Source organism: Hylaeus volcanicus, chromosome 1, assembly GCF_026283585.1.
Source record: "Hylaeus volcanicus isolate JK05 chromosome 1, UHH_iyHylVolc1.0_haploid, whole genome shotgun sequence".
Classification (NCBI taxonomy): domain Eukaryota; kingdom Metazoa; phylum Arthropoda; class Insecta; order Hymenoptera; family Colletidae; genus Hylaeus; species Hylaeus volcanicus.
In genome coordinates this window covers 11,618,836-11,640,452 of record NC_071976.1, presented here as the reverse complement: position 1 = coordinate 11,640,452, position 21,617 = coordinate 11,618,836, and the positions used below count along the sequence as shown (strand labels likewise).

The window sequence follows — 21,617 nt, the reverse complement described above, 5'->3', positions numbered from 1 at the left end:
TTCCCATCTAGCGGTGAAAAGGTCGAACTAATTTTCAGAGTTTGGTCAGCGCCTCTCTCGGGAAAACGCTCAAGTTTGTCCTCAACAGTTCCTTTTTTCACTGCTAGATGGCGCCACTTGCGCTCTTTTTTACCGACATAATCGGTATATTACCATAATGTCGGTAAAACACAATGTGTAAATAAAACACAACATGTAAACGATGTTATCCAGCATTGAAAAATGAACTATTCAGAACAAACTTGAGCGTTTTCCCAATAGAGGCGCTTTGAAAATAATGCCCCCCCCCCCCTCAAGCAACACGTGATGCTGTAAACTGGACTTATTGAGCTGTCAAAATAAACATTACATTAACTATTGTCTTCTTTGTCTCATCTCAATTTTGGGACGATTTATTGCAATTGTTTTTAAAAACTCAATAATAATTAAAAATTAATACAAGAACAAATTGCCTCATATTATGTTACTGTAAAAAGGTTAGGTATAAGGTCATCACGGTATTTTGTACTGTAAAAAATATAATAGACTTTAATAGAACTTAGTAAACGAACGTAGCAATAAATATGTAATAAATAAAAAGTGGTACTAATACTGTATCATGTGAGAATATCACGACAAATCGTCGTAAAAATATCCCTAAGGTTATGTTATGAATATATTTCGATATATTTTACTTCCAAAACATGAGTTATCACTATGATGATAAACGAAAAAGAGACACCTATCATAAATCTGATAGAGATTACGAGAACATTTCTTTTAGCAAATACAAGTACGAGTTAAATAAAACATTTTCGGGACATTCAAATGTAGTACAAGACACTGAAGATTTCTGGAAATTTGTCAGTAAATATGAAGCTTTGCAAAAGAAATTAAATACTCCTGATGTCTCGCCTAATTTTTCTTTGAACACCATTGGTGTACCACAAGAGTATCACAAATCACATTGCATAAATTTTAAACTGAGTCTCAGTTTTAATGAATTATTTGCACGTGTTCCATCTGTTGAAATCTTAACAAAACAGAACTTATTAAAATTTCAAAGCATAATTGTTTTGTACTTGGATTTTAAACAAAAAGAAAAATTTGCAAAATTGAAAAAGCTCAGAGAATCCCAAGCAAATTTACCAGTTAATCAATACAAACATGAGATAATTGAAGCAATAAAAAAAGAAAGAGTAGTTATTATAGCTGGTGATACTGGTTGTGGAAAATCCACTCAAGTGCCTCAATATCTATATGGAGCAGGTTTTCAAAAAATTGGTAAGTACAATTATTTTATTCTTAGTCTTATAATCTTAGTCGTATAAACTTTATTTATTCCATTAATAAATCATTTTTTGTAGCATGTACACAACCCAGAAGAATAGCATGTATATCTTTAGCTAAACGTGTTGCTTTTGAAACACTGACAGAGAACCGTACAGATGTTGGTTACCAAATTCGCTTTGAGAAACAAAGAAATCAAGACACTAAAATTACCTTCATAACAGAAGGTCTGCTGTTAAGGCAATTATCTGGAGAATCTGAATTGTTGCCTTATGATGTGGTTGTTTTGGATGAAGTTCATGAACGTCATTTACATGGAGATTTCCTTCTTGGCATCATGAAGTGTGTTATTAATCAAAGACATGATTTAAAATTAGTACTTATGTCTGCCACTATTAACATTGAACTGTTTAGCAATTATTTTGCCAAAGAAGATGTTAGAGTAATACAGGTATGTTTACAATCATTCAAAACCAATTTTAGTAATAAATAATCACAACCTATGTATAATTTGTTTATGCACATAGGTTCCTGGAAGATTGTATCCAATTCAGTTATTATACAGACCAGTCACAATAGAAGATATTAGATATAAAAATGACAGATTCAATCCAAGTCCTTATATACAAATAATGCAATTAATTGATAAAAAATATCCAGGTAAAGGATATTATATATATACAATTTTATTTCCGATTGTATTATGCTAACAATACATTTTTTTTAGTGGATGAAAAAGGCGATTTATTAATATTTTTAAGCGGAATGAGTGAAATTACCGCAGTCGTAGATGCAGCTAAGGAATACAGCCAAAAAAAAAATAATTGGATTGTTCTACCACTTCATAGCACTTTATCCATTAGCGAACAAGATAAAGTAAAATTTCGTGAATATATACTAGTATTTCAAAAAGCATATATTAGTTATTAAAAATTTATCCCCTTTTTAAAGGTATTTGATTATGCTCCTGATGGAGTAAGAAAATGCATTGTATCTACTAATATTGCCGAAACTTCTATTACGATTGATGGAATCAGATTTGTTGCTGATAGCGGCAAAGTAAAAGAAATGAGTTACGATCCGTCGTGTAAAATGCAACGACTTAAGGAATTTTGGATTAGTAAAGCCAGTGCCGAGCAACGGAAAGGAAGAGCTGGTCGAACCGGGCCTGGTGTATGCTATAGGTATTATAATAAATTACACGCTTCTTAATTTGGTATAATAGTAATTTAAAACAGAACATAAATACTTCGTAACAGGTTGTACTCAGAAGAAGAATACAAGGCTTTAGAAAAGTACTCAACGCCGGAATTACAACGTGTACCTTTAGATTCTTTACTATTACAAATGATAGCAATGGGACTTCCAGATACACGGAAATTTCCATTTATAGAACCACCACCCGCAGAAAGCATAGAAAATTCTATATTATCTTTAAAAGATCACGTTAGTATACTTTCATTAAATTCTTATCAAATATCAAATCAAGTAAAATAATTGGCGTTCTTCCTTTCAGGGTGCACTCACTGACAATGAAAAAATAACAAGCATTGGAAAAACACTTTCACGTCTTCCGGTTGACATAACAATTGGGAAAATGTTAATAATGGGTTCAATTTTTCATCAGGTAGAACCAGTATTATCGCTAGCTGCTGCTTTAAGTATACAAACGCCATTTACGAATAGAGCATACAGAGATTCAGAGTGTGAGGTAATATAACATGACCTCTAAATTAAAATTCTTTCAAATTTCATTTATAACATATTGATTAAATGTTGTAAAGACATCGCGAAAAAAGTTGGAATCTGATCATGGCGATCCAATAACGCTACTGAACGCGTTTAAAGAATGGTTAGAAGTAAAACAACAAAGTTCACAAGAATCTAGGGGTAGCGGAAGTAGCAGTAGAAAATGGTGTAAAAGAAGAGGTCTAGAAGAACAAAGATTTTACGAAATGACAAAATTGAGGACTCAATTTAAAGAGTTGCTTCAGGTTAACGAAAATCTCTTTAACATCGAAAAAATTAATTGTTCAACACAAATAATTGTTTACAATTTATAGGATTGCAGTTTATTAAAAAGTCTTCCAGGGCCAGATTCATCCATGACTAGTGCAGAACGCGCTATAAGACATGGGGAATTAAAGCTTCTGAAATCCTTAAAAAGAACCTATAAACAAAGCGCACCTAGAAAACGAAAACAATTAAAGGTAGAATCGTTCGATATACAGATAGATGATGACGATCGCGACGATGGTGAAATTGACATAAAAGATGTTGAATTTCGAATGAGAAATGATCCAAACCAAGTTCAAAGTCTTTTGACAGCAGCCACTGCATGTAGTTACAAAGACTTGACGATGTTGAAAATAATATTATGTAGCGGTTTATACCCGCAATTTGCATGTGCTGATGAATTCAATTATTGCAAGGTAATATTATTATGGATATATATTAAATCTATCGTTTACCGATATATAATATAAAATGTTACAGTCAACAAGTGAGCAATTATTTCATACAAAAGCAAAACCATATATTGCCTTACATCCAATGAGTTTTTTCGGGAATCATTCACAAGTATTACAATTGGAGGAACCTGATATTGTATCAATACCAGGATTTAAAAGCAAAGGTCCCGTTAGTTCAAAACATACTATCTTAACATATTTGTAAGTCCTCCAATGATATTTTAAATTAGTACTTAATTGTTAGCCTAACTGATTATATATACTGACTTTGTTTTAATTAATAGATCTCTTCTGGAAACGACAAAACCTTACTTAGTGAATACACTTAGAATGCCCGCTTCGCAAACATTACTTTTATTTGCACGTGAAATTGACACAAATAGTACATTTTCGATGTAAGTATATATAATATATATGTAATATTCAATTTTACTTGTATGAATATTTTTTCTATTTTGCAGAATAGTATGCGATTCGTGGTTAGCGTTAGAATTTCCTATACCCGACAGTGGTCAAACTTTATTGATGAAAGCTAACAAATTACGAAATAAGTGGGAGTTTTTATTAAATCAACAATTACAAGGTGTTAAAACATTTTTTTTAATGTTTTAAAATAGTTCGTCAATGTTATTAAATACTATAAATATTATTCAGATTCCAATAGTGGCAACAATGAGAAACAAGATTTTAGCGAAATCGAATACACGCTTACTAAAGAATTAATTGAATACATGCACACCACAATTCCATATACAATAAAGCGACTTTTACCCGCTGATCTTAAGAACATGTACTTGGGATCTAAAGAAAATGATACATCCATAGATCCAAATCCTTTTCAACCTGATTTTACGGTGATCCCTAACCCAACTAAAGGAGGAGTCCGTGTAACAAACATAATTACATATAATTGGTAAAATCATTCCTAGTTATATTTCTAATGCAAACATATTGCAAATCATAAAATATAACGATTACAATTTCTTTTTTGTAGCTTGAGAGAAACGGAATGGAGCGATAAACTTTTTATCGAAATGTCGGAAACGGAATGGAATTGTCAAAACTGTAACATGCAAGCAATTCTTACTAGCATAGAAAAGTTACAGCATCAAGAATCGTGTAAACAACAACATACAAAGGAGATTGAAAAACATCCCGAAAGCGTGAAGCGGAAACCTAACGCCCAAGCATACGAATGTCCCGATTGTGCGCAAACATTATACCTGACACCAATTGAAATACTTAAACATAAAAAAACACATGTAAAATAATCTCTTTCGTACCAAGTATAGTCTTAATTAAAAATTTGTATATAAAAAATGTATTTTATATTTTAATGACTTAATTATATAAACATTTTATTACTTATCTTTTATTATTGTATTACAACTGTTTACATTAAATTGTATTCCTTATTGCAAAATATATAAATTTTACATTTGAATAGATATTTATTATCCATATAATGTACATATAAATCATGTCCATGGTAAAAAATTTGGAAACATAAAACAACCTAAGACTATATATCCTAGAAAGTAGGATAAGATAACCTTATCTTTAAAAGAATATGTCTTTGGAATAAAAAAAAACATGTTTTTCTCGCTTTCATATGCCGTGTCATCATTATCGCGAGATACGTGTTGCATAGTTAAAGTACAATACCAATATATTAACGGACTTGCCGAACTTATTAAACGCGTGCTTACTTGAATATGCACGAAAAAAATACAAAATACTGTCAAGAATAACCCATGAATAATGAACACTAACATTTCAGCTGGATATTTCTGTGTTTTAACAAGTTCTTTACCAACAGCATTTTTAACAAATCCTAATGCACAAGAATATTTTCTGTGCTCAAAAAAGTATTCTTTAATACATGTAATCATAATACTCAACACTGGAAATGCTAGAATAAAGTTTGGTATTTGCTTCAGTTCATAGTAATTGAACAAGCCTATATTCCAATATTTCTTTTGTATGTATGAATATGCTATTGGAATTTTAGCATGACACCATTCAACATTATCACTACCTGGTAATACTAAATTATTTATTCTGCTATGAGCCTCAATATGTTGTGGAATAAATGTTTGATTAGAATGTGGAATACAAAATATAATGTAATTATATATTTGCAATAAAATAAATGGAGCTACTGATATAATTAGTATGTTACACATTAATAAAACACTCTTTAAAGTACTTTTTAGAAATAAAAATTGACCTAGTGCCTTCACTGAAAAATGATCATACTTTGTTGAAAAACTATAACATAATTCTTTTAGACCAAAATATATAGGAAAACCAATATTAACCATACCATTTGATCTTGTAAGAATAGATAATGCTATTGGAAAGGACACAAGTGGATTTAATTGAATAGATTTCAACATACTGTAATAAGTTAAATAAGCAAACAAAGACTCTGAGTAAACAGCAGAAAAAAATATGGTAGCTGGATTTATGCAATAAAGTATTGCTGCTTTGTAAGCTAGATGTGTCTTTCTTAATATTATTTTACTAAGATCATAAAATATAATAGTGGATTTTATAAAACATATGATATTAATCAATATGGCTGCTATGATTACAGAACTGTGAGTATTGAAAATAAAGAATACCTTTCTTATAAAAGTAGCAATAATTCGAATTAATAAGGGATATAATGGATAAAATGCCAAAGTATTTTCATATGTATAACCATATTTGGCAATATGAATGAAGTATTCACCATCCCACCGTGTGAGACCACCAAATAAATATGTAACTACATTATCAAATAATGAAACACTTTCAGAACTATCAATAGGGCTCTTAAATGCATCTGCATGATGATCAGGGCATAGAAGATTAAACATGAATTGTAAAACCAAAACTGTTATCCTACTAACTATTGCAAACCTAAATACTTTTTTACGTAGTTTGTGCATTGCTATGGGATTACTATACTATGAAAATATATCCAATTCCACTGATAAATGTGATACATTCTTCTTGGTTTCCTGTGCTCTCTTATCTTATAATTTTTATTTTAGAAGACTGTAAAGCTAGAAGAATAACACAAATACATAACCTCAACATAATATATCTATACAGGTTTAGACTATTTAATCATACATTATGAACCTTTTATAATAACTGATTGTAAAATATAAAAAATTACCTCTTATGAATGGAAATGTACATGTAATGCGGGTGAAATTATAAATGTTTCGCTCACAAATATAACGATCACAAGATCACTTCCTGATAACAGCTGATGACTGAAGCCAACTGAAGCATACTAAAAATGGCGCCATCGGTGGGAAAACGCCCAAGTTTATCGTGAAAATATAAAAATGATAAATTTGACTTGTAGAAATAATATAGTGCAGTGTTATAAAGCAAAAGAGTCGTACTAATTACTTATTTATAAAAAACTAAAGAATAATTTATTAAAGGTATCGGTGGTGCCATCTTACAGAAAGGGTGAGAACTATTTTCACTACAAACTTGGACATTTTCCCACTGATGGCGCCACTAAAACTAAATCATACGCCATCTAGCGGGAACAGTTTCAACTAGCTTCACGACAAACTTGAGCGTTTTCCCGCCGATGGCGCCACTAATCAAAAGGTCGGTAATAATTCCTAAAATAAATAAATAATTAATAATAATATATACCTAGGATCACAAATTTCTGTTCACTAAATTCATTTATTAAATTGCTATTCATAAAAATGATAAATTTGACTTATTAACTAATATATTGTAGTCGTGCTGAAGCGCAGAGCCTCGTCAACAATTTGTTCGTTTAAATTACGATCTTAAACGTTATTTGACAAACTAAATGAATGGAGTTTATAAATCCATCTTTGTTACTTTGTTATTGATGCCTTCTCTTAAGACTTGTTTTTAAAATGACACAAGAATAAAGGGAGGATTTGTTATCAGCCCTCTCCGATTGTCTATTCAAGTAAAATTATTGTAGAAATATGTACATTGTATTTATTTAAAGTTAAGTCAAATTTCATGATATTTCAATAGTGAATACAAGACTTTCTGACAACATCATAAACAATTCACTTTCAAGACGTAAAATGGGGGTGTAAAGGCACTGCTTTCACGCTTCAATCCTTTATTCCTCTTGATCCATTTTTTTTACACCTGACTGCGAGAAGAGCAGTGCTTTCGCGAAACTGATGGCCATGTAAATATTGAAAGAGAGTCTCCAGTGAAAGTTCTTGTTCTCGTTAATTCTTTAGTATGCACTTAACACCGTTTGATGCTTCGGAAAGTATTCTAAAGGGGAGAAACTTGCTTGGCATTTGTTTTACAGCGTACAACCTCACCCTCTTCCGTCTAACGAGGTGTACAAAGGTTGTTTTAACGAAGTATGAGTAAACGTCTCACATTGTCGAGTACTAAATCAAACTTTTGTGCTGGAATTCGAAAGAAAATGGGTCGAGGGACCTTTTTTGTTTGCTGTTCAGGCTTTGTTCTCGCGGAGGAGTTTGAAATTTACTAAAGCCATTCGCTTTCTTTAAATAATTCATAATTCTATTCGTAAAAATGCACTCACGTGTGTAGGATTTCAATTGAATAGAAGTCTATCTATACTTTATAAATTCAGCTCCTATCGGTGGTAGTTTATACCGAACATACTTATAAATTCAAAGGAGTAGTGGTTGATTTAATTTAAAAATTGCAAAGCATTTTTTTACAACACCTACGAATGTCCTTAATAATTAATAGAATCCTAAATGAGGGTGTGCGCAAGGGTGAGAGACGAGAGGGTTTCGTTCAGTCATGACGATATTTATTTTAGAATATTCGTAGATCCTCGCGTCGGCCTCGGCGTACACGCTGGCGCGACACGAGCACGAGGTCATACATAAAAAGTTTATGCTCTATTTTATGTACAGAGAATAATCACGTTGCGCTTCGAGAGTTTTACATTCACATAAGAACGTTTCTGGCCGCCGCCCGTCGGTCGTAATTAATCGCTTTAATTTGCTTCGCTCGTTTCGATGACGTTTTATCCCGTCCACCTGGCGAACACCGAAGAAAAAACTGAAATCACGTTTCGACTTTCTGCCGTCCGTTACATTTCGACGCGGACCTAACGAAGTCGTCGACGTAGTATCAAAAATACACAGTGACAAAATTATACCTTTGTGCTTCTTCTATTGTGCCGTTCGTACCGAGAACGTCGTTCGAACCTCGGGCAAAACCTTCAGTCACTTTCGTCGTCGATTGAGAATACGTTGGGAATGCGGAAAAGCACGGCGTGTCATTCTTAAATTCGCATCCTTTCACCTCTCTGATTGTCTTCCGTGCGGGTGCACGGTGCGAGCCTTGAAGTAAAGCGTGATTAAAATTAATTAGATATTGGTCGGTGTAATTTAGTTATTCGTACTATTATTTCATAGTATTTTCAAGTATTTCTATTATTTACTGTTTTATTACTTAGCACATTAGTAGCCGTGTACGATTTATTTGTTGAAATTGCGATTCAATTTTCTGGTAAAGAGTTAAATTCGACTCTAGACGACGTTTAAATTTATTTGACGAAAAGTTGTTTTATGTTAATCTGTAATAGACACTTTAATAGTAAAAACTGTCTTTAACATTAAAAACACTTTGCTTTGAAGGTTCGCAGCTGTGCTGGTGTATTTTTCTAATCGTCTCATTGCCCGTGAATTCTGCCCGATTTTGCAAACGATGCAACAATGTAAAACGATATAATGTAAACGTCCGTGAAATGATCATATACTGTAACGTCGATTTTATTCATCGGCAAATCTTCACGCTCAGGCAACAGGGTGGGCCTTATTTCGCGATCATCGAATTTTTCTCGTGTCGTTGCTTATGTCTCCATCCTTGGACACTTCCTAGTCTTCAGCTCACCACTGGTACCTTCTCCCCTTTTTTACAAAGGTAATTATAATTTTTCTTCCACAATACTCTTCACAAAAAAAGAAAAATTCAGAGACCTGTAATTAAGTAACATATAAAATTCCCATCGATCTCAAATTGTAATCAATCTCCTAGTAAAAAAAACAAATATTTTTTAATTTTTCACCAAGGCCCACCCTACTACGCACGAAAGCATAGATTCAATAGAGATTCACGATCCGAGTTTCTACATAGACGATGCCCTACAAACGCTTTAAACTCTAACTTTATATCCTAATACATCATCAGCTACGACAACACCACGCGTCTCGTTTTGTCCCACGTTTACGGTACTCGCTAATTATCCACGGTAATTCATTAACGATAATTCATGTCCGAGAAAAGCCGAGACAACCGGATCCAATTCGAACGCCCGATCGTCTTTGGCGATCGTTGACGCTGTAAATCGAACCGTATTCGTGGCAATTTGATCGCAGCATATTTACATCGAAATAGTTACGTCGCAATGACTTATCTTGAATAGCTATCGAGGAACAATGATATTTAATATATCTTCTATGACAGTACTTTCTACGTTTTCAAACGAGGACGTTGTTCCAATGAATTTCCGCGAGAACAGCGCTGTTACAGGGAAATTAGAGGATACTAACCTTTAAAGTACTTCGCAATTATGTCTGGACTCCGATTGTTTTCCACGATTAATATTATTCTCGCTGTTTTTTCGTTTATCAACCTATCTCATGGGATTTGTTGAGCTCAAGATAGGACAGCTTTATTTTATTTTATCTTATTGCTCTTCGTTAACCGTGAATCCTTTTGAAAAATTTATCTGGGGTAAGTTAGCTTTAGATTCGTGGAAAAGAGGACGAACTCGTTCGATCCTTCCGTCGTTCAACTTTTGGTGAGACTTGAATAATGTAGATTATTTGGTTTCTTATCTACCACAGAGATGTTACAAATAAAAACCAAAGAATATTCATTTTTCAAGTCCTCCAGTCCCTTATTTTCACCCGAATAAATTACATCGATCAAAGATTTGTTTGTGCAAGTATTCTCCAAGTATTTGTTTTAATAGACAGATTTAACGTTCGTACTTTAAAAATTACATCCAACTTGAAATCTCGAGGAACGAATTAACATCCAGCATTTGACGATTCCCGTCTAAACCCTTACATCCGATTACACATTTAACGCAGCGATTTCCAAAGCATGCTCGGTTCGGTGGTTGGTTCGCTTAGGGTTCCTTCATTATGAATTCCATCGTCCCTTCGAGCCTCTTGGAAACTTCTGCAGGCAGCAAGAGGGTCGTCTTCTCCGTGAAAATTAGATAGATAGCTCTTGCCGTGGACTTTATCGATAAACATACCACTTTAATATTACTTTTGATTTACGTCACATTCAAACAGCTCGCATAAGAAACGTCTAGGATTGTCTAGCTAGTGATACGTCTTCCTTCCCTGGTTCGAAACGGTGCTGCCTCGTTAGGAGATCGAACAATGAGCGTAAGCGAGGATTAGGCCAGCTGAGTTTCGAGTCGAACGACCTTAAGCCACTTTCCCACTTCAAGGTTTAGGTTCATTTGTCCAATTTTTGTGTGTGTTGGACTCGAATCCTTCTTCAAATATTCAATATTTAATTCGGATACTTTGTGCATTTATCAAGCATCTGAACATTCTTAGAATTTTAATAAGTATAACATGAACTATGAAAAACCTCCCTCGAGTCCATCATTCTTTTTCGAACTTCATTACTGACATTCCATTGATCACGTTTAAATATTAATGAAACTTGAAAATTAAATAATTTTTTATAGACATACGTTGCGTACATGGTGAAGTGGCTGTAGGGTCGACCCAAGTTTGGCCTGTTCCCATGATTCCGCCATATTTAACCCTTCGTCTCGATTAATAGCTTTTTCCTCCCACAATCTGCATTCCACTTCGTTAGTATCGCCTCGCCAATCCGACTTAGCTCGGAAATCTGAATTAACTGAAAATAGGGGCGCGATGAAAACTGGCAAACGGGCCAGGGTGAATTAAAGAAACTGAAAACGAAGAAAATCCTCGCTAATCTGGTATAAACGGGGACGGGAGTGGGAGAGCTAAACGAAGAAAATTTAAAATAAAGTAAAACCTCTCTAATTCGGAGTAACAATGGGGATGCGGCGTTTGGCGCGCTCGAGTAATTAAGAATGAGATTGAAAACGGAGTTTTCAATTAAATTGAAAAGAAAATTCACCTGGAAGTTTCAGTGATATTAAACTTTCGCATTACCCAGTCACTTTTGTCGAGTGAAAACTATTTTTCTGTAGAATTTCCAAGTCACTTGTGTCGTCATACATAAAACAAATTAGTGGGGCACAAGTTTATTAATAAAAATGCTTCGGATGCATGTATATATACACAAAAGTCTGGTAGTATATAATAACGTTATTGTTCCCTATTGTTTTTTGAAACAATATAATAATATGTATAACAATACTGTGCCCCAATAAAACAAATTAGTGGGGCACAGGTTTATTAATAAAAATGCTTCGGATGCATGTATATATACACAAAAGTCTGGTAGTATATAATAACGTTATTGTTCCCTATTGTTTTTCGAAAAATATTTTTGGAGCAATCCTGGTGTCTGGAAACGAAGGGTTAAACGAATGGCGCAACACTGTGTAATTATCACGGCAAATGCTGATAAATTTCCTGGCGTTTGGTTCAAGATTTATTATCGTCTATTCACGTAAAGGTTTTATATTGTTTCCACGGTGCGCACTCCTTCGCGGTGGCAACGCTTTGAAAATCTACGCGTGTGGCAATTACCGCAATTAATTTATGCTACGCTTAATTTTCCACCGGGTCGCAACTTTAGAGAAACATCGCCTCGCAAACAATGATTATTCAATTTACCGCTATGTAACGTGCACGATAGACTCTAAGTACGAAAAGAAAAATGACAGTCGCAACGTAACGAATTGTTCGAGGACAACGAGAATATTTTCCGTCGAACACTAAATTTGTTCATTTTTTTTAATAGTATTCAATGTTTCATTAAAATAGAACTACTTGTTATCTCGAGAATATATATATTATCTTGATGTCATGTTCGAAAGGTACGAGTTTTCATTTTTGGTTTAATTTTCTCACGCAAAGAAATATCAGATTCGGTACATTCTTTTTTTTTTAAATTACATTTAGGCTCGCGATACTTAGATGTAGTAGTTATCTTTTGGTACTCATGGCGATTAGTCGCCGTTTGCTTTCGATAATAAATTTAATGTTAGAGTTATTAATAAATATATAACTAACTTTCAATAAATAAGTATAGCGACTAACGACACCTAAGAGTTTGTACTAGTCACCGTGGACTGCTAGTAGTAGCTAGTATTACTAGCTGGTGACAAATATATCCTAGTAGCAACGAATGGTAGCTACCAGCCGTTACTAGTAGATAAGAGTGACTACTAATGGATTTCGATATGCCTTATTAACTACTAGCGGTAATTAGGGCAACTATGTGACAACTATTACTAGTCAACTTTGGTTAACAGTGATCTCCTGTGTGTACTGCCACAGTCGATGGTGACTACTAGTTGCCCCTATCACTACTCACTGCCAATTTCTATCAACCGCTAATAGGTATTGCTCAACAGTTTTCGGTGATCAAAAGGAATGTGAACCTTTTGTACTATAAAAAAACTATCACAGAAATAAATAAATAACAATACAACTATGCGTGATGATTGGTATATAATAGTCGCTTAAACTAACGTCTCCAATAATTGCTTTGTTAAGAAATGAATTTCATGGATTTGTTTAGTCCCTTTTGAGGAGCGTTCAAACGTTAAAATAGACCATATATTATTGCAAATTCTTATAGAAATAATAAAAATTCAACTGCATTTACGTATTAATTACAGTCACGTTATATTTTCTGTCTTTCAACACGAAGAAAAATTTGCAATAAAAAATAACAACTCTTCTGGAAACATCAACCACAAAATTCACTTTTGCGAACACGATACACGTTCCTTCGTACTATGCCATTAGCAAAGTGCAACGTACACTTTTTACATAATAAAATATTCGAGGCCAACGTAACAATATAACGTATAAAAATAACGGTTCGAGTTTCTTAATACTGTCGTGAGTTATTTCTGCAAAGTTTCGACCCGATCGCGATTCTTACAGCTAGAACCAATCACTCTCCTCGCGAAGTTATCGCCGTTTAAATGGAATGATTTACTTTGGTTTTTTTTTTAGCACCATACACGATTATGCCTACATATTTACGTGATATTTACGTATGTACTTGTTAGTAGCGCGTGTCTACCAGTGATAGCGAACGCTGTGCGACTTTTCCGTGTAAAAATTCCTCGGGGAAAGGGAGAATCGAACGAGACGGGATGGTATTGGAAATATTCGAGGAACTAAACGAGTCGACACGCGTGAACAAAGAAATTCTCGATACTGGATCGCTTGAAACTCGCTGGGAACAGTTCGAACATGTAAAATGTACATTTTTAGTACGGAGCTAGAGCAGAGTTTCTCTCTGGATTTTCCATAAAACTCGGACTATTATTTTCCCACACATACATTAACATTAACATATTTTGATGGCAAAATGATAGTCAATTTTCACGACAATTTGTGTATTTAAACTTCAGATCAAACTACGAAGTACGTATTTTTTGAAAACTTGTTACTTCCAGCTGCCGTCGATTCGCGATGCTTTTTTTCGACCAATTGCTGTTTGTCTGGGAAATAAAATAGCCGTTGACGCGCACGGGCGACATAAATTTCCCATTTCGATGCCGCGAAAATTCGAAGTTCACCCATACATCCGTGTCTACCCGCTGGCAACGCTGAAAATTCAATTCCACGAGCTTCCGATCGATCGCGGTCTCCGGCCTGAGGATACATCTCCTGACATTCCTTGACGTATCGTTACTCTCTATCCTAAATATCTTCTCGTTCGGTTCAATTTTCTCCTAAAATTAATCTTCTAATTCTACTCGTCCCCCCAAATCGGTATCTCCTAAATTTTACCTCATATGAAGGTTACCAGACCCGATATTATTTTATATCTTCGAGAATATGATTTTTCCTTTACCCTTTTGAAAATATATGAATTCTTTCGCACTCGATCGGAAGAAACTTTCGTCGTCAGATTGGTCGAGGATCGCGTCACTGGTAAACTACTCCGACTTACTAATTTTAAGCTCAGTTAACGATTCAAGAGGAAAGCTACTTTCCGTAATTACACTCCAGAGAAGCCATGACTTTACCGTTCTCGTGTGTCACGAGTCATTTTCCAACCGTCTCGATCTTCCAATTGTCGTTTGCCAATGGCATTTGTTGTTTGCCTGATTCCCTCCTCCACGAGCTAGATACTCCCGTGTCGAAAGTTATTTCCACTTTGAAATCGCGTCGAGACATCGTTGTCCCAAGCACTTCGATCTTTTTGCTCTAGGTGTTGAAGGAGATACAGCTTCGAATCAGTTTTAAGTGTATTTCTTGCAGTTTGTTACTTTTGATCAAAGAAATTAATCTTCTTCGTAGTACAAAAAGAATAATTGTTAGACAGTAGAAATATTCCTCTTGAGATGAACAACGTTAAAGTGTCTTACATCCGAGAATGCAGGAAATAAAATATTTTTCTTTGATCTCGAGTGTCATCTTCGAGTTCATCTTCGGCACAAGTTCGTTACACTTTACTCTCAAAGCGATAGTTAACCCTTTCAGACCTGGCACCCACAATTGAAGACACAACATTAAATAATTACGAACCCTATAACCCTATATTCTTATTTGTCCACACGAAAAAAGACCAGTTCTCCTCGACAACAACACTATTAGGATTTTTTTTAATGTTTTCTACATTAATTTTAGTTCAAGTTAACTCCAAAAATTCAATTATATTAGTACGAGAAATAAAAATACTTCAGGTCTGAAAGAGTTAATACATCAACGACTTGAAACAAAGTAAATAAAAAAAAAAAAGAAAGTTTAACGAACTAGTCCTGGAAATTACTGTTACTCCTAACCGAATAACACCCTCGAAACGAACTATCTTTCTCAGAGTGTTGTTCCTAACGCGTATTGCGCGTTCCACCCATCTCCAGCGATTTTCCCGGTAATCACGACCGTTACAAAGTATTTTCATCTAGAACGGCGGCAATTACATCGATCAAGAGTCCAAGTTTCGCGCGAGTGCATCGCGCAATCACGTTTCTCAAACGTAACGCAGATTCCTCCGCGGTGTGTTCACTGGTAGACACGCTTCCCCACATTTAGATCGAAGAGCTCTCTATTTTCGAGACGTCCTTCGTCTGCTAATTAAACACCGTTCACGATTATCGACGCGATACTACACAGATTACTTACTCGACTTCTGTACAATATAGGGGGAGGGCTCCGAAACAAGACAAACTTTGGCAGAGCATTCTTCGATAGGTAAACGTAGGTTCGAAGATTCCTTGGTTCCGAGTTACAGATTTTCAAGGCTTTATGCTGGAAAGTGTAAATTAAATGCTTGACGAATTCAGACAGTAATAAAGGAAAATTATATTTACTATCAGTATGCCAAAATACAAACGAAAAGAGAGATGTTTCTTTCTTCCCATTTCCTCGAACGTCTTTTTCTCCCCTTATCCAACACGTGACTTTGAAAAATTGCAACTCTCGAACAAACTACCCTCGAACCCACCAACCGACTAGAACACCTCGCCAAAGTCAGAGTCCCCGCTCAAGGAACACCCTGTGTACATGGTAATCGTTCCCACGAGTGTAGAGTGCACCGTTGTTTACACGACTGGGATACATTATGCGAAAGACGTACTTAGTCATCGTACAACAAAGGTACCCTGCGGTTTGCTCCAGTCGCGCGTCCCCAAGGAAGCGCCGACTCACGTCGTATCTTACTCAGCGTCTCCGCGGCTTTTATCCTTTGGCGATGACAGGATCCCGCCTAGATATCACCAAGACTCGTTTCTCCGTTCGTCACGAGGGTGTGCAAGAAAAGATCTCGTCGAGGGCTGGACACGTCGACCGGTCGTGGATCTCAGACGTCACCGCGGCTGAGAAATTGCTCGATGAGCGATTCGTCAGGCTTACAGATCGTCCGTGATAAGCGGGCCATTCCTCGCCTCGTTTCGATTCGCAGAAAGCATAGGAACGTCGGGTTCTCGACGAACTCGTCACAGTCGACGCTGAGTATTTCGGGCTGCTCCCCTCGCCACGGTTTCGCGAAGTAGATTCTAGGTAGGAGCATCCCTCGATTAGATTCGGGAAATCGATTTGGTACTTGTCGAACGATCGATGGGGGGTTACCCTGACGGGACGTCTTTCGACGACGACGGGCGCGCGTGTCGCGATCGATCAGAGTTCGTCCGATAGGCCAGGTGGTCTCGTAGCGGTCGCTAGTTCCGACGAACGAAGGACAAGTCTCTTCCGGATCATAGGAAGCTCTCGTTGGGGGCGTTGGCGGCGACGTCGATCGACTCGACGCCCTGATTGTCGAGGCACTCGGCGCCGTCCATCTCGCCTGCCTTGATCTCGTAATTGTTGATGGGATCGCCGTACTGGCTCTGGTAGAACTCCTCCCTCATCATGTGGTTCAGATTGCTGCATCGGAAGTAGAGGATCTCCCGGAACGGTTTCCTGAAGTCCCTGTTCAGCGTTGCGTAGATAATGGGGTTTAGGAGGCTGTTGCAGTAACCTAGCCAGAGGAACAAGCTCGAGAGGAACGCTGGGATCGCGTTAGGGTCCCTGAGGAACGGCCTGACCAGGGCTAGGACGAAGAAGGGCAGCCAACAGATGGTGAAGGCGCTCATTATGATGCCGAGGGTGGTGCTGGCCTTTCTCTCCTTGGCCAGGTGGAACCTCAGCTTCTTCTGGTGAGGCGAGTTCGTCACGCTGCAGGTACTGCTCAGGTGGTTCCTCACGATCGTCGATTTTGTTGGCGGCGTGGTCGTCGTGGACGACGAGAGAATAGGCCTCTCGAGCTTCTGCAGCATCGGACACTGGGACTCGTTGCTCTTCCGCGGACCACCAGCGAAACAGCGCACCGCGTTCCCGCTGCACTGTAACAGAGAAACCGCGGGAACCATTAGTTGTTATTTATTTTATTATTACCTATGGTTGTACAATATATGTGGACGCTGGAATGTGGGCGGAAAAATGCAAATGAGATTTGCTCTTAAATTAGAGTGCTTTCATTTTTGGCTGTACCAAGCAAACAAAGTACACGTACTCCAACATTGACTGTTTGGTCTGTATTCGCATAGGAAATTTCACCTTTAACCCATTCCACCTTAATCTATTTTATTTAAGACTGGCTACTAGGATTCAAACTTGTAATTACGTATTTTGGGTTAGGCGCACTACGAATCAGATTGAACGAGTTAGATTGGATGGGTGAACCCCGACTATAATTGTTGAGAGATCTTGGCGTTGCAGTTGAAATATCTATATACATACATTCGAACTGTTAATTAAACTATACACGAAGTGTGCGGTTTCCATCGTCTGTAGAATGCCCAGCACGACTTCGTGCAAGTATTATTCGACGGATCTATTAATAATAATCAGCGATGCCTGATCCTTTTGACGTCGCACGTGACATTCATCAACGCGGCATTCAGCTTCGACGACGTATACGTTCCTTGAACTCGAATCAAGATTTAGTCGGAGCTTTACGTGTTTGAATGGAGAACGATTCGACCGGTCCGACTTTTCGGCTGGTTTGAGGTCGGTTCGTTGACCTGAAAACCCAACTCGCCGAATCGCGATCTGCACGAACAGGCACAGCGACGCTTTGGCGAGGATAAACAGATTAGTCCATTGAAACTCCGACGAGGTTGATTGCAAGGTCACTTTACCAGCCCGTTGACGATCTAGGAAAGAATATACCTGAGTAGTTGGCTCATCCGATGCTTGCTTGTGACATTGTTGTAATTATCAGGTTGGCCGAAATGTGTAAATAAAAGCGATTTTTCATAGACAAGGAAATATCTTTATTCCGTCAGATGTTCTCCATTTCGTTCTATGATCTTTCCCCCATCATCTGTGCAGACTCCACGTTTAGAGAAATTCCTATCTTTCAACGCAAGAAATGGATCCAAGTGATGTTTACCAACACTTTTAGAACCAAAGCTCTTTGGACTTGACGAATTTTGTAAAAAGCGAAAGAAATGAAAATCGAAGAAATCTATCTTGAATCAATCAATCGAAGAATCAATCAACAAGCCATTTTCCACGACCCTATCCCGTCTTTTCTAGCCAATTTAATACCCCAAAATAAATATTTCTCGTATACCCCTAAAGTATACCGCGAAGAAGGCCTTTTTTTTCTGAGATTTTAGCGTCGTAAGTGCTTGGATGCATAAACACCAATGTAAATACGCCTCGTTGATGCGACGACGTGGACGTGGTCGCGAAAACTGTCGGCTCTCAGACGAACCAAAATGCAGATGAGCTTTGCCGAAGCCGTTCCGCGCCCTCAGGAATGCAGATGACGTTCAGGATAATTGAGAGGAGCGAAAACGCCCAGGGTGGTTTAAGACACGACCCCCTTGGAAAGCGGCAAGACAGAGAAATCCGCTAGCTTTACGAGCTCGCCCACCCCCCTCAATCCCTCCCGTAACCAACTCGGAGAATTGCTTTCTGCTCTTCCGATTATTTTTAGCGACCGCGCCCCTTTTTTTTTATGCCTTAATTTTATGGAAGATCATAATCTCGACGTTTAAATCCCGACCGTCCAGTTTCTCGCGGACCACTTCGCTTTTTATGCGAATTAGAGTTATGGTCGCATGGGACCCGCGGTTGCACGAATGGGGATGCCGAGAATGTGGATTATGGTTGTAAGTTCTTTGTTTCTTTTCAATTTCTGTGGTTAGACTTTTTCAGGTATTTAAAAGTTAAGTAGGAAATATTTAGTGATTTATAGGAAATTAATTAAATGCTATTTTGAGAAAGAGGAGTCTGAATTGTTAGTTTCGTTACGATGTATTTGAATTGCGTTGATATAAACATTTTTTAATTTAAAATCTGTTTTTTTATTATAAAACACACGTTTCTATTTGATAGGTATAATCAACCTCGTCCCACATCTCTATAAATTAATTTTTAACAACATTTTTTACACGTAGATTTCTGGAGATTACTCTAAAACGAAGGAACGTAACGTGAAAAAAATAATAGCTCGTTCGAGCCCTCCAAATTCTCATCCTTCGATTCATATACGCCTAAGTTTGTCCATAAATATTTATTTTTGTGAGTACTACGAGTTTCACGACAAAAGTAGAGCTTGAATATTTGAAACAACGTTAATTGCCGGGAATCTGCTAACGAAAGCGCAGTGACCATCTGCTTTATCGCGTTATTTCGCGGAACTTGTGCTCATTACCAGTTTCGTAATCGTCTTAAAGTTGCTTCGAGGTATTCAGCAATATTAATGTAAAGCCGATGTCACTTTAGGCGGGAAAGGTGTCATCGCAAAATAAGCTGCAACTTTGTTCCCAGGCGTGTGGGCGAGGTGCAAAGGAACATCGTTCGCTGAATAATTTACTCGGTACGGAATTACCACTGCGAAACAAACGACTAAAAATAAGTGGGACGCTTGCATATTTATACGAAACGAATGTAACTCGGTAATCCTTCGTTTGTATTGGCTTGATTCGTCGTGTTTACTTGCGTTTAATTATTCTGGAAGTTAACGAGGATAAATTAGAAATACGTTCTTGACGATGCAGATGTTTATTACAGATAGCCATACGAGGGGGATTTAAAAATGGAAAAGAAGAATTTAGAGATACTTGCATGGCAGAAAAATGAACGACAAAATTAACTAAAAATGTTCAAGATGTGAAAAGTTCTTCGCATTCTACATATTTCTAAATTCTATTTTTCTGATTTTATTATAATTCATTACTTTTCTTTGAGGTATCAAAAGTATGAGCCTTAGGTCTTTTTTGAATGTAAGCTATGTTTAACATTAATTTATTATTATTGAATAAATGAAATTAATTTGTCTCATACTTCTGACCATTGTCCCTTTGCACCAATAGACAAGCCTTCGAGACGCCACGCGCAATTAATAGTAGATCGTCTAAACGATTGACAAGCAAAAGAATAATTGATAGATTGATATTAAGGTGTGCCTTACCGCTTTCATATTTTCCTGCGTATCGCCACGAAGATTCGATCGTATCTACAACAAAACGTTTTACGAACACTTTCAGACTCAGCCAGGTTATGGTTCAAACGTTGTTCTACTAGATGCGTTTTCATAGCGATGAGTATGATGTCAGGATTGATTTCAGCGTGGACCGTTAACACGTTGACTATTAAATCGATTTATGCGTCATTATTTATTATTAAATTACCGTTACACGTTACTATTCAAAAATTAAAGTTTTAAGTACGTCAACGTATTAACTAGTAGCAAAGAAATGGGAAAAAAATGAGAAATTTCCCAGTCTCAATCAAGTATCTACTCAATTTAGATTTCGATCCTCCATGATCATCTGCTCGTATGAATCAAATCTATAGATAAAACAATAGTCACGGAATATTCTATTGCTTTATTCCTAGATCCCATGGTTACAAATGAAATCGAACAGAAGGTTGGTTAAATCCAAGGAAATTTGTCTGCTTTATTAAATCCGCAAGCTCAGCTACCAATTAAAACAACGACACTTACAAAACTCGTCTACTACGGGTCAGACCGCGCTCCTCCGCGATCGAGAAAAGGTCATGCTTCGCTAGGCTCGGGATGATCGATGCGTAAGCCACTAATCTCGCAGCGTGTAATCCCAAAAGCTTGCGTAAATTAAACTAGGAGACGGAAATAGGACGGGCCACGTTGCGTGACGCGAAAGGGTCAACCCAGAGGCAGCGAGGTACTCGGTTTCGAGAATTGTCCGTCCAGACGCGCGGGCGATTGATCGATCGTCGTCCTTTCCCTTTACCAGAGAGG

At 36.8% G+C, this 21,617-nt stretch overlaps 3 protein-coding genes across 9 annotated transcripts in view; 1 reads left to right on the top strand and 2 right to left on the bottom strand.

Annotated features, from left to right (window-relative positions):
- Window positions 1–7,114, bottom strand: part of LOC128881747 (GPI mannosyltransferase 2) — a 113,986-nt gene extending 106,872 nt beyond the window's left edge. For 3 of the 4 annotated variants that reach the window (XR_008458164.1, XR_008458165.1, XR_008458163.1), the window contains exon 1: window positions 6,910–7,114. Coding sequence is in view for 1 of the 4 variants with exons in the window: in XM_054133042.1 (XP_053989017.1) it covers window positions 5,219–6,676 (1,458 nt within the window). In the remaining 3 variants the exon portion in view is untranslated. Of the gene's footprint in view, window positions 1–5,069; window positions 6,794–6,909 lie in introns of those variants that run through there. The other variant, XM_054133042.1, reaches the window with a different exon arrangement.
- LOC128881738 (probable ATP-dependent RNA helicase DHX34) lies at window positions 308–5,167 on the top strand. Its single transcript, XM_054133029.1, has 14 exons — window positions 308–1,263; window positions 1,347–1,720; window positions 1,797–1,929; window positions 1,997–2,145; window positions 2,221–2,453; window positions 2,529–2,715; window positions 2,786–2,980; window positions 3,054–3,263; window positions 3,333–3,701; window positions 3,766–3,941; window positions 4,025–4,135; window positions 4,202–4,323; window positions 4,395–4,653; window positions 4,735–5,167. Exons 1-14 carry the CDS (start codon window positions 684–686, stop codon window positions 5,009–5,011), a joined length of 3,375 nt encoding a protein of 1,124 aa, XP_053989004.1. The 5' UTR covers window positions 308–683; the 3' UTR covers window positions 5,012–5,167.
- A 5,110-nt stretch (window positions 7,115–12,224) lies between the features above and the next one.
- The window catches only part of LOC128875233 (5-hydroxytryptamine receptor 1), a 115,301-nt gene continuing 105,908 nt past the window's right edge, over window positions 12,225–21,617 (bottom strand). For 2 of the 4 annotated variants that reach the window (XM_054120623.1, XM_054120637.1), the window contains 2 exons: window positions 20,805–20,849; window positions 12,225–17,721 (listed from right to left, as the gene is read on the bottom strand). In XM_054120623.1, coding sequence (XP_053976598.1) covers window positions 17,095–17,721; window positions 20,805–20,849 — 672 coding nt within the window. In that variant the 3' untranslated portion in view covers window positions 12,225–17,094. The remainder of the gene's footprint in view (window positions 17,722–20,804; window positions 20,850–21,617) is intronic. The other 2 variants (XR_008456770.1, XM_054120648.1) reach the window with 2 other exon arrangements.